Source organism: Martes martes, assembly GCF_963455335.1.
Source record: "Martes martes genome assembly, chromosome: 3".
Classification (NCBI taxonomy): domain Eukaryota; kingdom Metazoa; phylum Chordata; class Mammalia; order Carnivora; family Mustelidae; genus Martes; species Martes martes.
In genome coordinates this window covers 177,055,786-177,071,463 of record NC_137890.1, presented here as the reverse complement: position 1 = coordinate 177,071,463, position 15,678 = coordinate 177,055,786, and the positions used below count along the sequence as shown (strand labels likewise).

The 15,678-nt window shown below is 41.3% G+C and overlaps 1 protein-coding gene across 1 annotated transcript in view; it reads right to left on the bottom strand.

The window, feature by feature from the left end:
• PLEKHM3 (pleckstrin homology domain containing M3) overlaps positions 1-2,064 on the bottom strand; it is a gene marked incomplete at its 5' end in the record, with an annotated part of 151,861 nt that extends 149,797 nt beyond the window's left edge. Inside the window, one exon of the mRNA XM_080797950.1 lies at positions 1,464-2,064. Coding sequence (XP_080654076.1) covers positions 1,464-2,064 — 601 coding nt within the window. The remainder of the gene's footprint in view (positions 1-1,463) is intronic.
• Between the last annotated feature and the right edge of the window lie 13,614 nt (positions 2,065-15,678).

Sequence of the window (15,678 nt, the reverse complement as noted above, 5' to 3'; positions counted from 1 at the left end):
ATAAACTATGTTCAGAGCACCATGTTAGGTACCGAGGATAAAACAATGAATAAGAAACAGTCCCTTTCTCAGTGATCGGTAGCAGACAGTAAACAGCTGATCACAAATCAGAGTGAGGGAAGGAATGGATGGTTTACTTCCCACTAACAAAGCCATTCATGAGAAAGCACACTGGAAGGCCGATTTAGGAAATACTTACTGTGAGGCCCTTTTATAAAAGAGAGTACGGCAGAGAAAAGTAGGAGCGCTTGGTAGTGTCTCTTTGATTGTCACTGATGATTTTCAAATTTACTTATTTATTTATAAGATTTTATTTACTTATTTGAGGAATGAGAGAGAGAGAGAGAGAGAGAGAGTATGTATGAGCAGGGGGAGGAGGAGATGGGAGGGAGGGAGAAGGAGACCCCCAGCTGAGCAGGAAGTCTAATGCGGGTCAATCCCAGGATCCACAGATCATGACCTGAGCCAAAGGCTAAAGCTTAACTGATTGAGCCACCCAAGTGCCCCATGAGTTTCAAATTTAATTAACAATAGTAATATTATTAAATATTTAAGATACCTAAAAGAAAACGCTGGGGGAAATGACGAGATGGTTTGCCACACCTCACAGAATTCATGTACGTATGTATGTGCATGGAGTATGAGGAAAAAAAAGAAATTGAGGGCCCCACACCACCAGGTCTGAACCAACCTCTCCCACCCTTTCCTACTAGCCTCCATGGGATCCCCTGCTCCCCCCTGCACCTCTCATCTCTTCACCTTGGTTCCCACTGTACTCTTGACCCAGTGTCCTCTACCGCGAACCCCTTTCTGCATCTTAAGTGTCTTTCATGGGCCAGCTGAAACTCCATAAACTCTCATAACCCTTTCCTAACAAGCCCAGCACAGTATCTTCTTCCTTCCTCTGTCCTCTCACAGTCACTGTCACTTGCTCATTGAAACAAGTTCCAACAATATAAAGTAAAACAAAGCTCCCTCACAAATATTTCAGTTGATGTCTACTTCCTCTCACTCCTAGTACCTTCTTGAGTGTTTGTTAGTGTCTGATCCCCTTGCCTTAAGTGAAAAGTTCTTTAAACCAGGGATGGTATCTTTACACGTTTTTAAACGCTTTGTAGCACAAGGCTATGCTCCGTGTGTGATCAGATGAACATAGAATGACGTGAACAAGCACTATCAAACTCTGTACAAAGGCAAATACTACACGAATTATGAGCCCATGCAGATTCTAACATACAAAGTTAGAAAGGGAGGGTTAACCACAGTCATCTTTTCACTCAGCACTTCTTATGAAGACACCAAGAATGAGGCTTCAGTTAAAGGTGAAAGCAAATGGAAGAGGAAGCTTACTAAGTAAGCAAAACCGGACAGGGACATCGGAGAGTATACCGCTCCTGAGGTGAAGGTAACAGAGACAAAGGAAAGTCAACCATCGTTCAATAGCGTCAGATATAAAAACATACCAGTATTCCCTTGAGCATCTTCGACCTTATTTGGTGAGGACGACAGAAAAGCCGGCCTGGTGAAATGAGGGCCCCGGAGACACGGTGGCTGCTGCTGCAGAGGCATGGCTTGGAGGACTAGCCTCCAGTCCACCTGGGTGACATCTGACCTTGACCGAGTATGACCTGGCTTAAAAGTAGAGGTCTCATCCAATAAGTCATTGACGGAACGAGGCCTGTCCCTCCGACGCTGACACACGTTGAAAAAGTTAAAGGTCGATGCTTCCTTTTGTTCCATCCAGGAAAGATTATCTGGGGCTGTCCCTTTCTGAACCATAAACTGTTCTTTGGCAGGGAAGACATTTTGAGCTTTGGTTTCTAAGAGCCTGCTCTTACAGTGGTCCCAAAGCAGGCCCCCCTTGCCCAGGGACGCAACATGTCTGATAGCACCATTGTCTGTTATGTTAGTGAGTACCTCGTGCCCCACCAATTCAGGGACTTCCTGAATCCCATAAACCTCGGCTTGCTGCACAGCCTTTTCTAGTTTACTGTCAAAAGTACTGAAGAAATCCTCAGTAACTTCCAAGGCTGGGCTGACATCATCCACTTCCCAAGCTTCCATGCCGCAGGCTTCTCGAAGCCTAAGGCTCCTCCGCTGGTTCAGGAAAGGACTTCATGAACATTCATTCACCCAACAAAGAGAGGTATGCTTCAGCCACAGAGTTCTGGAAACAACTGAAAGAAACCTTCATTTGACTGCCTACAGCAGGCCGAGCACAAGGATAGTTGATGTTTTTTCAGTCATTAAAAGCATTTGCTAGCAGCTAATGGCCATTAGCAGAAGTACAGGAAGACAAATGCTCCTTCGAGATTATTCTTCATTGAGATCTCTGTAAAGATAACAGGAAGTGCTTGTCAAAGCAACGCCATGCGATCCTTGATTTCCTGGAAGAAAAGAAATAGCACAACATTGACATATGGTTCACTGTATTCTATGGTACAGGAAACTGACCAACAATTTCCCCATCTTTACATCTCTTCAATGGCAGACATGCCCAGAGGTGGGCAACACCTACACAGACGTTCCATTGTCAAGAGTACACATCACTACCCACTTTGTGTTAGAACCTACACAGAGCAGGGTAGAACACTTGATAAAGAGAATTAAGGTCAACAGCTTTTACTCATACAGAAAAGCCTTTGAGAGCAGTTGTGAAAAGACTGTCCTGGCAAGTCTCTGTGATATGCTGACCTAAAATGTAAGCAAAGAGACTAAGAATTCTGTGTCTGGGCCTATACCATAATCAGTCTAAAAGTCACAAATACATGAGTTCTTTCACAAACTTTGAAAGCGCTGATGGTTTGTCAGGCTAAAAACCACAAGGGGGAAGTATCCAGGGAGGCTCTGCCCTTTTATTAAACCCAAATGCTATTGTGTTTGTGTTTCCCAGGCTTGGATTATGTAATACCCAATGAATGCCTCTGCACTTCAGAATTCCTCCAGGCAGCTTGAAAGAAAGGCTTCAGGCTCCAAACTCCCAGAAGTTTTGAGGATTGGTCTAGGAGTACAGGTTGAGCCTCAAGGTTGGGCAGAAAATACCCTTCATGAGCACTAACTCGTTATTTCTGGGAAAGGTGAGATCTTCAAGGTCAGGCCTAATTAGCACAGACCTTGACAGTGATGCGGTCCAATATGGTAGACACAAGCCATATACAACTATTTCAATTTATAATAAAAATCAAATGAAGTTTCTCAGTCACACTATTATAATCCATGTGCTCAACAGTCACATACAACTTTGTGTTTGCACCCAAAAAATGAACCAACAAAACAACCATGCAAGGGGCTTTTTTGCCCTTAACTACTTAAAGTAGGTAAAATTAGGCAGTTAGCAACAACTCTGCATGTTCCTGCAAAGGTTCATAGATGTGCTTTTTTCTGTTTAAAACTGCACGATCTTATGGTTCATTAAAATCATTTTTAGCACTTAGGTCATTAACCATTACATTTAAATCAACAGTACCAATCTACATCGCTTAATATATGTAAATTAAACTAGTATATATAGCCCTTCATTTTAAAATGTGTCAATAGGTTTGCAGTTCACAGGAACACTGTGGCTAACCTCTTGTGAAGTGATAATGACTATGAACTTGTCTACATTTTATATTTTGATACTTATTATGTTAGGCCTTATGCAGTAAGGCACCGATTGACTTTTAGAGATAAACATCAGTTATAATAGTTGCAAACAGGGTTTCTTTTCCTGTGTTTACAGTTAAGCTCTGAGCCTCTTGAATTGTGCAATAGGGTTTTACTACTTCTGTAATTTTGAAACATAGGATTTTTAGTTTCATCCTCTACATCAGAGGCTATGAAAAAGAAATACATAATCATAAAACTTTCTTTACCAAAATTTCAAATGAACATAATAAAGTGTAAGCAATGATGATAATAATAATAATAATAATAATAATAATAATGGGCTCAAAATGGAGTCACTTGTGCAAAGCCCCACATCAGCAAATCAAGATTATACCTAATCTCAGCCTCAGTACTTTTAGCCTTTTGTGGGAATGTGACCTTTCACCAGTAAATCTGGAATTACCTGATCAGCACTAGTGAGGTAATCTGATTGACAGATCCTTGCCCTTCCCCCAAAGAAAGGTGACCGTGCTTCCACCCCTCCTGCCTATAAAAGAGTTCATTTAGTAGCGCCTTCTATTTACTAGATGGGATGTCACCTGATTCATAAATTGTTGAATGCAGGCAAACTGATCTTCAAGCTTAATCACTCAAATTTTGTTTTTTTTTTTAACATAAGTTTCCCATTTTATATAAGGGGCACCAAGGTGCAGAGCAGTTAGTTATTCATTTAAGATTGTATCACTCATACTCCTTTCCTTACCCCGTGCTTAAAATTTAGTCTGTAATCATAATAGAAAGAGAGAGTACACACTTCAAAGTGATTTTTTTCTTATTTTAAATCAAAATGTCTAGAAATATACTCTTTGTGCTCTCAGTTGAAGTACTCATAGGCTGGTCAGAAGCATATAACCACTGATGGCCATCGCTGGTAGCTTGTCGGACACTGTTACCCCACACATCCTAAACCAGACACTGTTAGACAAGGAAGGGAACTCTGAAGTCCTCCCTCCAACTCCAACCTTTCACAGAAGGGAACATTGAGGCCAAGGGATTATGAGATCACATGATCACTTTTGTATGCATTAGGAAAGTCTTCAAAAGAAAGGTGCCCTTTGGGTGCACCTGGATGGCTCAGTTGGTTAAGCAACTGCCTTCGGCTCAGGTCATGATCCTGGAGTCTCGGGATCGAGTCCTGAGCAGAGTCCCTGCTTCTTCCTCTGACCTCTCCCCTTTCATGGCTTCTCTCTCCCATTCTTTTGCTTTCTCTCTCTCTCAAATAAATAAATAAAACCTTACCCTCCCCCCAAAAAGGTGCCCTTTGAGTTGAGCCTAAGAAATTTAGAAGGTATGGGCCTGAAAGGCTAGGAACAAATTAGAAAGAGTAAGTTACTTTTATTAGCAAGGATTTTTCAAGTTTATTGTATGACTTTCCATAGGCGATGTGGTGAGCAATGTAGTGGGAAGGGTCTGAGCTCCAGGGTTAGTTCTGGGTTCAACTCCCAATTGTCTCATATGAGCTACGTGATTTGGTGCAAGATTTCCCTGACCCACACCCACTCTGCTCCAAGTCCTTCTCTAGGCTAACCAGTACTTCCCATTATAGGAATTTTGATTTTCACTATTTAGTGCTTTCCATTACCTCTGTTTGGAACTTATGCAGCTACTCCCCTTCCTTTCTGACAGAAATACGCATTTAACCTTCTAATCATACCCTACAAACTTCTCCTCTTTTCCATGTGACCCTGCATTTTCCTGACACTCTTCCTCGTCTGCATCCACTCAGTCACACAAGCCTTTCAGTTCTTCCGAGGGACTCTGAGGTTTACCTTTTTGACTTCCAGTCCTGTCCATGATGCTGTTCTCCTTGCTGGCGGGGTCACCCTCCCTCTCTCTCTTTTATGTACCTAATGCCAAATTATCCTTGGACCTAACATCAAGTGACAGAGTTGTATTCTCTAAAGATGGCCACAACAAATTCTATGCCACATGCTTTTCTGCAATGAGATCTTGTTACTCCTCCGTCCAGAACTGACTTTATTTTTCCACTCCCTTGAATCTGGGCAGGATTTGTGATTTTTGATCAACAGAGTGTGGCAGAAATGATGCTGTGCCCATTTGAGGTACAGCCCTTACCTGGCCTGGCAGCTTCCTCTTCCTGTCTCTGGGAGCTCTAAGCTGTTATCTAGGAAGTAAGGCTATCTGCTAGAAAGAGAGGTCACACTGCAGCAGGGAGGCATCAGGCATGTGTGTGGAGAAGCCGTCTTGGATGACAGCCCAGTCAAGCTTGCAGAGGATTCCAGCCCCAGTCAGTATCTAACTGCAACTCACAGGAGATCCCAAGTGAGAACTGTCCCGATGAGCCTAGGTAGCCCAGAATGGTGAGAGGCAATAAACTGTTTTCAGACACTAAGTTTGGGAGTATTTTGTCACACAGCAACCAATAATCAGGACTTGTTTCTTCCTCAGGGAAACACTCTCTGGTTAAATGTTCTTATTTAAGTCTCCATGGCACTTGCATATCTGTAAGTTGCACACTTTACACTTGTAATTACCAGTTCCAATGTCAATAGCCCCTCTTAGGCAGCAACTGTGTCTATTTTGCTCACCCTTGGACCTCCAGAACATAGTGGCAATTTAATAAGTATTTTTTTAAGTAAGTTAATGGATTATTTTTGAGTGGCTATCTTTAACGGATCATTAACGTTGTTTTATTCTCCTCTTTTTTCTTTTTTGCCATTACTTCTGACTTACCACATGACTGTTTCTAGCAATAAAGAGTAAGGATAGCTGTTGCTTTAACAGTAAAAAAAAAAAATACTCTTTAGTGTAATAAATGAATTGACAGACCAGTGCAAGAGGTCCAGCTCTTTGCCTGTATTTGCACAATACAAATTAAATAGCTAAAAAGAGTTATTGAGAGTTACAGTGATTTATTCATTCCATAAATATTTACTGAAGCAGCTACTGAGTTCTAAGCACAGGTGATACTACAGTGAACGGAATAGATACAAATCCTGCTCTCGTGGAACTTACATTACTAGAGTAGTGAACACTTACTGTATGCCAGGCACAGCTCTAACTGCTTTCACTGTCTCACCCTCGTGTGTCAGGTGTTGCTGCAAAGGCCTCCTGAAAAGGAGGTGCACTCCCCCATACCCTGCATCTATCTGATCCGTCCTAGCCCTCTCTGAAGTCTTTCCTGAGGACTCAGTCCTTTCAGGTCTCTTATTTCCCTGAATGTCTAACCCATCACTGAACAAAGTCAACTTTGTAAACTACCTTTTTCCCCTCAATTAGAGTAGCTTCTGAAGGGCCCCACCTCTACACCTGTGTACCTGTTCCCACAAGACCAGAAAGATCTTCCTGCCTCTTGTCTTCCTCCTTCTAATGCAGCCTCCACATCATTTCTCTTAACCCTTCAGAGTCTCCCCAGTAGAACAACAGTCAGCAAATATTTCCTGTAAGGAGTAAATAGCTTTGGCTTTAGGTGCCATATAGTTAGGTTTGCTACTCCTCACCTCTACTGCTGTTGTGTGCAGAAGGCAGCCATAGACAAAATGGAAATGAATGGGCTTGTGTCTGATAAAATTTTACTGAAAAAACAGGCTGATAAACAGACTGTGGTATTTAGCTGTGCAACAGAACAGTATTCAGCCTTAAAAAGGCAAGGAAATGGGATGCTGGGTGGGTCAGTGGGTTAAGTGCCTGCTTTTGGCTCAGGTCTTGATCCCAGGGCCCTGGGATCGAGTCACACATCGGGCTCCTCACTACGCAGGGAGTCTGCAGGTGGTGTTTAAGGGGTATAGATATTCAGATTTGCAAGATGAAAAAGTTCTGGAGATCTGTTTCACAGCAATGTGAATATACTTAACACGACCGGTAGACAAAAATGGCTAAGATGATAAATTTTACATGAGTTTTTTACCACAACAACAACAACAGGCAGAGAGTCAGATTTTCTTGTGGCCAGTAGTCTCCTAGTCTAGTCCAGCAAGGAAGGAAATACAGCTCCACCAATGACCAGCAAGGGGACTCCAGCAAGTTACTTCCCTCTTTAATTTGTTTTCTCGTTTGCAAAATCAGTAAACCAATAATACTTCTCTCTCAAGAGAGTTGAGAGAACTACATAAGACAGTGGCATGGTTCCTGGCACACAGTACATGACTAACCGTGGCCTAAAAGCCACCTCAATCTGCTCCACCATCCCTCCTCCATGAGTTCATACTCTCCCTATTCCCAACCCTCCCTCCCATCTGGCCACACTGGGCTCTGTGTGGATTTGCAAACTTGTAGGCAAGTTCTCACCTCAGGGTCTTTGCATCAGCTATTCCCTCAGAACCAACATGGCCAACTTTCTCCTGAAGTGATTGTTCATGTCACCTTTTCAATGAAGCCTACCTTGACCATACTATTTAAAATTGTAACATACATCTCCACCCTGGACTTTTGATTACCTTTACTCTGCCTTTTTAAAACAAACTTATAATTTTTAAAGTTTTATATTTACAGGGGCGCCTGGGTGGCTCAGTGGGTTGAAGCCTCTGCCTTCAGCCCAGGTCACGATCCCAGGGTCCTGGGATCGAGCCCCGCATCAGGTTCTCTGCTCAGCGGGGAACTTGCTTCCTCCTCTCTCTCTCTGCCTGCCTCTCTGCCTGCTTGTGATCTCTCTCTGCCATATAAATAAATAAAATCTTTAAAAAAAAAGTTTTATATTTACAAAATTATTGCAATGATAGTACAGTGAGTACCAACAAACCCCGCAGCCAGTTTTTTCCATGTGACATTTTACATTAGTATGGCATGTTTGTCACAATTAATGAACCAGAATTGATACATTATTATTAGCTAAAGGTCATATGTTATTGGGATTTCCTCAATTTTTTCTAATATCCTTTTTCTATTCTAGGATTCTAACCAGGATACCACATGAATTTAGTCGTCATATCTCCTTAACCTCCTCCTGGCTGTGAGTTTCTCAGACTACTTGTTTTTGATGACCTTGACAATTTTGAGGAATACTGACCAGGTATTTATAGACTGTCCCTCAACAGGCATTTGTTTGATGTTTTTCTCATGATTAGACTGGTGCTGTATGTTTTGGGGGAAAAAAAAACCACAGAGGCTAACTGCCATTCTCATCACGTCATATCAATGGTAGATACTATCAACATGACTTATCACTGTTTATGTTAACCTCCATCACCTGGTTTGACCCTTTCTCCTTATGCAATTACCATCTTCTAAAGTGCCACTTAATTTACTTATTTATTTAATGTTTAGTGTTTCTACCTAATAAAATATAAGCTCCTCAAGGGCAGGAATTTATGTTCACTTTGCTCACTAAGGTATCCCAAGTGCACAGAAGAGTGTCTAACATGCTAAAAAAAAAAAAAAAAAGGCACTAACTATTCATGTGTTGAGTAAATGCGCTGTTATTCTTCTGCATGACATTCAAGCCCTTTCATGACCCATCCACCTCTCCAATTTGTAGATGCTAACCAATATTCGTCTCGCTGTTTTATTCCTCCATGTTTTGCTCCAAGTTGGAGAGGCTTTCCCAATTGCTCAGGCTCTCTCTTAGCACCCTGGGTTTGCCACGCTGCACTGAAATGATCGACAATCTCTATCCTACGTATCCCACTCTACACTCTAAGTGACTAGACACCAGGCAGGGTGCCTTACTTGACCTCCTTTATCATCTTTGTGTCTTCATCCTTTGGGGCTCCATTTTTCAACAACCTCATTGTTTTTTGAACCTCATCTTCTCCCTAGGATATATATGCCTCAAATTCATGACAATACAAGGATGTAATGCCAAGTTTAGTCTCTATAAGTAAACACCTCTTCCTAGCTCGCCTCATTTGGTTTTGAAATTAATTAGAAATAACAACAGCATATTCAGACAGGTCAAAATATGAAGATTATGTTCCTTTGACAAAGTGAACTAAATAAAATGAGTGTGTGAGTGCAGTGTGGTTTGCCTCAGCACAAAGCTGGAAATTAGGAGCTAATTAGAACTGTGTTCTAAATCTGGCTCAACCACACACACGTGCTGGGTGGCCTCTGGCAAACCATTTAACCTCTGGGCGCTTTACTTAGCTACCTGTATCCAATAAAGTTGCTAACATCAAACTGCTACGCCCGTGGATCACTCACTAGGTAGCTGTTCCAACACGCCTTTAAAAAAATGTAAACTACTCTATAATTACGGAGCGCTCCACTGGATCTCACCCATTCAACAACCACATGCTCCTAGACTAGACCTTCAAAGATATGTCAGCCCAACAAAGGCAAAGTCAGCAACAAACTACTTATAATACACTACTTTTCAGCCAAACTCAATGATCTACAAATATCTTATTTTTAAATAAAATACCCTTTCTGTAAAAAGGGTTATTTCCCCTATTTAATGGATTGACAAACTGAGGTCCGTTTGTCAGTGTGGTAATAAAAGCTCAACCCAAGGAATCCCCTGCATGCATCAAAATGTAACAGGATGGAGAATCAGTGTATTGCTATCTTCTAACAAGGAAATCTGTTGTTTACATGCTCATTAGGCCAGGCTAACTAACAGGATGACTACGGCAATCCTCCCACACTGAGGCAGAAAAGCAGATATAAGCAATAATACCCGCCCAACCCACACAAAGGTGCCATGTTCTTCAAGCTGGATGGTAAAAGTGCTGACTTCCTTCCACTTGACTAAATGCCTTACAACTAGAATTTAATGAGTGCTGAGAGGGTGTCTGAGGCCAGGCAGTTTTAGAAGCAGCTGGACTAGAGAGAAAAGGGCAATGCCAAAGACACCTAGGGTGAACTCTTTCTGCCAATCCATTTTCAAACATGAGAATTTAGAGGGATCACCAAGACAGTCAGCATATGTGGCTCTCATGTGTTCTTCCCTTCAGTTAAGGCTGACGCTGACTGAAAATTTTCTAAGTTATATATAATGTAAAGAACCCACCACAAACCAATCTGACCCTAGTAAGATGACCTTTCTGGACTATGAAGCTATAAGAGATAATGATTTTGTCATGGTGCTTTGACATAAAGACAACGCAGGCATGTGGAGGCAAGCCACAAATGGCAGATAAGGACATAATGTCAGTGTGGACCTCATAAGGGGTTGGGGGTCTTTCAGAGGAAAAGGACAGCTAGAAACACAGATGGAATCCCATTTCATAGGCCTAGAGAAACCTTAAATGACTACATTCTATACAAGTTTTAATAAATGAGAAATCTATTGCTATGTAACACATTAGGAGAATAACATTTTAAAAAATAAGTGATACAGTGTTTTCCCAGTTCTAAAAGCAATAAATATTCATAGAAACTCCAGAAAATACTGACAGATATGGCAAAGAAAATAAAAATCATTCATGATCTTATAACTCAGAATAGTTAGGTGTGCTTTGTCTAGTATTTACTTGGAATCAGATTATATATACAATTTGGGCACACTGTCTGCTTATATATATGCTCAAAAAGCAAATATTACTAACCTTGAAAAAAAAATCCAACCAAATGTGCCAGAATGTGCTGTGCCCACTTACACCTTCAACCTGGCACAAGGCTCCACTCAATGGAAACTCCCTTCGACAGCTCCCCAGAGACTTCCTCAGTACACAACTGCCAGTGTTCTTCCAAGTCCTGACCCTCCTTGACATTATTAACCAGCCCCTCCTCAAACATCCCTGCGGTTTCACAGACATCACACACTCCGACCTTTTCTCTCATTTCTACTGCGTCATTCTGGGTCTCCATCTTCCTCCCTTCCTTACTGACCCCTTCAACAAATGTGGCATTGCCTGAGCTCTCATCTGTAACCATAGCTACATATTCTCCTGGGTCCATTTATTCACACTTGTCAATAATTAGTTTGTATTCATGCCTTCTAAATGTCCGATGTCAGTCTCAATCTCAGGCCTGACCTCTGGGTTCCCAACTATTCTTAAGACTTTTCCATCTGGCTTATCTCATGACAAAATTAAGCTCAATTTGTCTAAAATCACGATCAGTTATTCACTCAGTAATATCTGCTGAACGCTCACCATGGACTGGGCACTGTTCTAGACACTGGGGGGACAGTAGCAAATAAAATCCTTCAATGAAGCTTCTGTTGACAACAAGGTCCAACTTGCTCACCTGACACTCTAAACTTTCACAACCTTGGCCTGGCTTGCCTGCCCAACTGCTCACTTCTCTTCTATGATAAACTTTTCCTCCAAACTGCAATGCTATCGCTCAAATTTTGTCTTCCCAACTCCAAAACTTTACTTAACACAGTTACCTCTGAAATACCCTCTCCCCACCTCTACCTATGAAATTCCATCCACTCCACAAGCTTCAATGCCACTTCTTCCACAAGCTTTCTTTAAGCCCTGATCCTAAAACCTGCTCTTTTCTTTAAATGTCCACAGGATGTCTCTGGTATTGTCCCCACAACATATATTGCATGCTGCCTGTTCTTTCTGAAATGATGACAATAATAATTATAATTTATCAGAAGCCCATACTGTGCCAGCTACATTGCTTGGAATTTTATATCTCTAAGCCTCACAACGTATACTGTATTATTACCTCCATTTTACAGACAGAAAATGGAGGTTCAAAGACAAATAATTGGCCTGAGGTCACACACCTACCCAACTGGACTTACAGCAACTTGAGAGTGGTGATTTTAATCTATTTCATTTTTAATAACCCCCACTGGGCCTAGAACTATGGCTAGTACACAATGGGTGCTCAATAAATATTTATTGAATGAGCAACAGGATAAAGAGTAAGTTTTCAAAGCACTGACATCTGTAAATATAAATACCACTCTGAGTTTCTGGCAAAAGTACATTTGAATTCACTGTAAGCTCATTTAAGTAAAATCTGACAAAACATATGTTGACTTGAGCTTTTAGGATTTTCTTGGTAAAGAAAGCTTCTACACTATAGAAACCAGGTTTAAAAATAACATGGCAAAGGACAGGCAGCCAAGACCTCACTTAGACCTTTTATAGAAACAAAAGCACCCATGCAGCACTAGGGAATCATTTTGTGAACCACTGCAAATCAGTAGTTGGGTTGGTCTCATTTTCCACTGATTTAGAGCTCAAGTTCTTTCTAATACCAGTAAAGAGACATTTCCTTTGAAATACACCAGACAATCAATTTAAAGCATTTTTCAGTATATCACTGTCCTTGTTTATTGTCTGCCACTCAAAAATCATTGAGACATTTGATGCCCCAAGATGTTTTCCCAGAAACTAAACTAAATATAAGCGTGGCACTTCAAATCTCAGATTGCTTTGCTGTTAAAGGCAGTAATGTTACTATGCCCCCATGTCAAACACTGGACTGGAAATCCACGGCTCCTGATTGGGAATCCCATTTCATAAAACCACCAGAGTTCCAATATGACCCACTTTAAGTAACCAAACAGACACAAATTTCAGTTATGTGTCTAAAAACGCAGACTCAATTTTTTCCACCTCCCTTTACCTACATGGCAAGGAATAGAGATTAAAAAACTAACAAAATACCCACTCAAATTATCTAGGAATGAGGTGAAGTAGGTGAAAACTTCCATCATAAACATCACATCTTGCTATAGTCAGCCTCCAACTGCAACAGGGAATACTTCCTAGCCCATGCAGGTGCCATCTGAGCCACGCCAGTTGGCAAAAGCTGAATACGTGACAGACCATAACAATGAAAGCAACAACCACCAGGGAGGTTCACGAAGACCCCAATATGCAAGCTACCCAGAAAGAACCAGGAGAGTAGCTTTAAAGATGTCATCAACTCATGGAACCATTTGGCTCTACCGAGAATAATCATTTTCATATGCATGGTTTAGAGTACAGTTCATAAAGTGCTTGATAAGCTTCTTGATTAAAAAAAAAAAACTAGTAGTAAACAGATAGAATTAAGAAAAAGTAGCAGGATTATTTTTAAAGATGATGAAAGAGAAACCAAGATGACTCATCTCTTGTCAGTCAAAGGCCCTACGGAGAACAAAAAGAGGTTCCTGGAATCCCTGTCTAATCACTGGGCCAACCACGTCCAATTAGAAGGTCCATAAACTGTAAGTAGACTGAATCCAACAATTTGCCATCCAGTTTTTTTTTTTTTTTACTGTGTTCTTTTAGTCACCATAAAATACATCATTAGTTTTTGATGCAATGTTCCAAGATTGTTTATGTATAACACCCAGTGCTCCAGGCAATACATGCCCTCCTTAATACCTGCCACGAGGCTCACCCATCTCCCCACCCCTAAAACCCTCAGTTTGTATTTCAGAATCCATAGTCCCTAATGGTCGTCTCCCCCTCCGATTTCCCCCAATTCACTTTTCCTTTCCTTCTCTTAATGTCCTCCATGTTATTCCTTATGTTCCACAAGTAAGTGAAACCATGATAATTGACTTTCTCTGCTTGACTTATTTCACTCAGCATAATCTCCTCCAGTCCCATCCATGTTGAGGTAAACGTTGGGTATTCATCCTTTCTGATGACTGAGTAATATTCCATTGTATATATGGACCACATCTTCTTCATCATCCATCCGTCTGTTGAAGGCCATCTCAGCTCTTTCCACAGTTTGGCTACTGTGGACATTGCTGCTATGAACACTGGGGTACATATTCGCCACCCAGTTTTGAGTTTGTTCAATGGGACAGAGGTGTGGCAATGAGAACACAAATTTCTGAGACCAGAAAGGGTTAATGTCCCAGCACTGCCTTCTAAGCTGAAGGACTACAAGCAAGTCAGGCTGACTCAGGACTTCCCGGCCCTCCTTATCTGCAAAATGGAAATCCTGCCAACGCCTGCCCCTGTCTACCTTAGGGAACTGTAAAGCACAAATGCAGATAATGTATGCGAAAGCTCTTTGTAAAATCTAAAGCAATTACTATTCCTATTAGAAGCTAGCTAATTCCTAACTGTACAACCATTTATACTCCACAAGCCTTTACAAGGATGGACAAAGAACCCAAACACTATGATAGAGGCTAGGGACACAAAACCAGAGCTTCTACCCTAGAAGCGCCTAACAGCTAGTGGGGAAACAACATAAAAGCAAGTGTAAACAGTGCCTTAATAGAAATACTCAAAAAGTGTTACAGGAACATAAAAAAGGAATCATTAATAATCAAGAGGTAATAAAGAGTTGTAACAATTGAACACAATTAAATGATGTAACGGCCTACAGAGAGATGACTTCAGTTGGAAGAAACCAAAGACAAAGGAAACAAACAACCAATAAAACCAATCATACCTGCTCTAGAAATGATGCTGCTTCTGGCATGAAGCTGTCAACCTCTGGTAAGAGCTTCAAAGGCTCCACCAAAGGGTAAGCTCAAGGTAAACTAACAATGGCACAAATGGAAGGCACCAATACAGAGCGCTCTTCACCAGCTGCCCAAGTTTTTCTGACCCACAGAAACATCACTGGCCAATAGAAGGCCACTGCTGCATGGCTGGGATGTCATGGAAAACGAATAAATGCCTCATTTCCTGTTGACTTTAATTCCTTAGGTCACTGCAGCTGATGAGCAGAAGGGAAAATACTTACAACTTTAACCTTCCAAACAACAATCAGCCTATGGGTTAGCACATATTCACAAAACCAGTTCCTATGGGCACGCAGGGTAGATGTACATCAGAAGTAATTAAATGACTTTTTATTTCTTTCTCTGCTACAACTGAACTTGTTAAAAAGTGAGCCTGGGTCTTTGTTCAAATGGCATCCTGAGAGTATCAGACCCATGATAAGGTCTAAGCAAAAGGACAGGCTTACTCAGCTGATGAACGGCATCCATGACCCCTCCCTCTCTTTTTTACTTAATCTGTGACAACAACCTTGACTACCAAGCAGCTTCTTACGATTTTGTCAGGAAATAAGCAAGGCTGGCAAAGGCAGACAAAACAGTCTATGACCTTCAAAGATAAGGACAAGGTAAGGTAAAATAATAGGATGAATCTTTGTTATTTTACTATGTACAACATGAAGGTCAGAAAAATCTCTGTCCATCAAACAGAAAAAAGGAAAAGTTCACAAAATATGAAGGAGAAGAACAGCAGTAACTGCATTTTC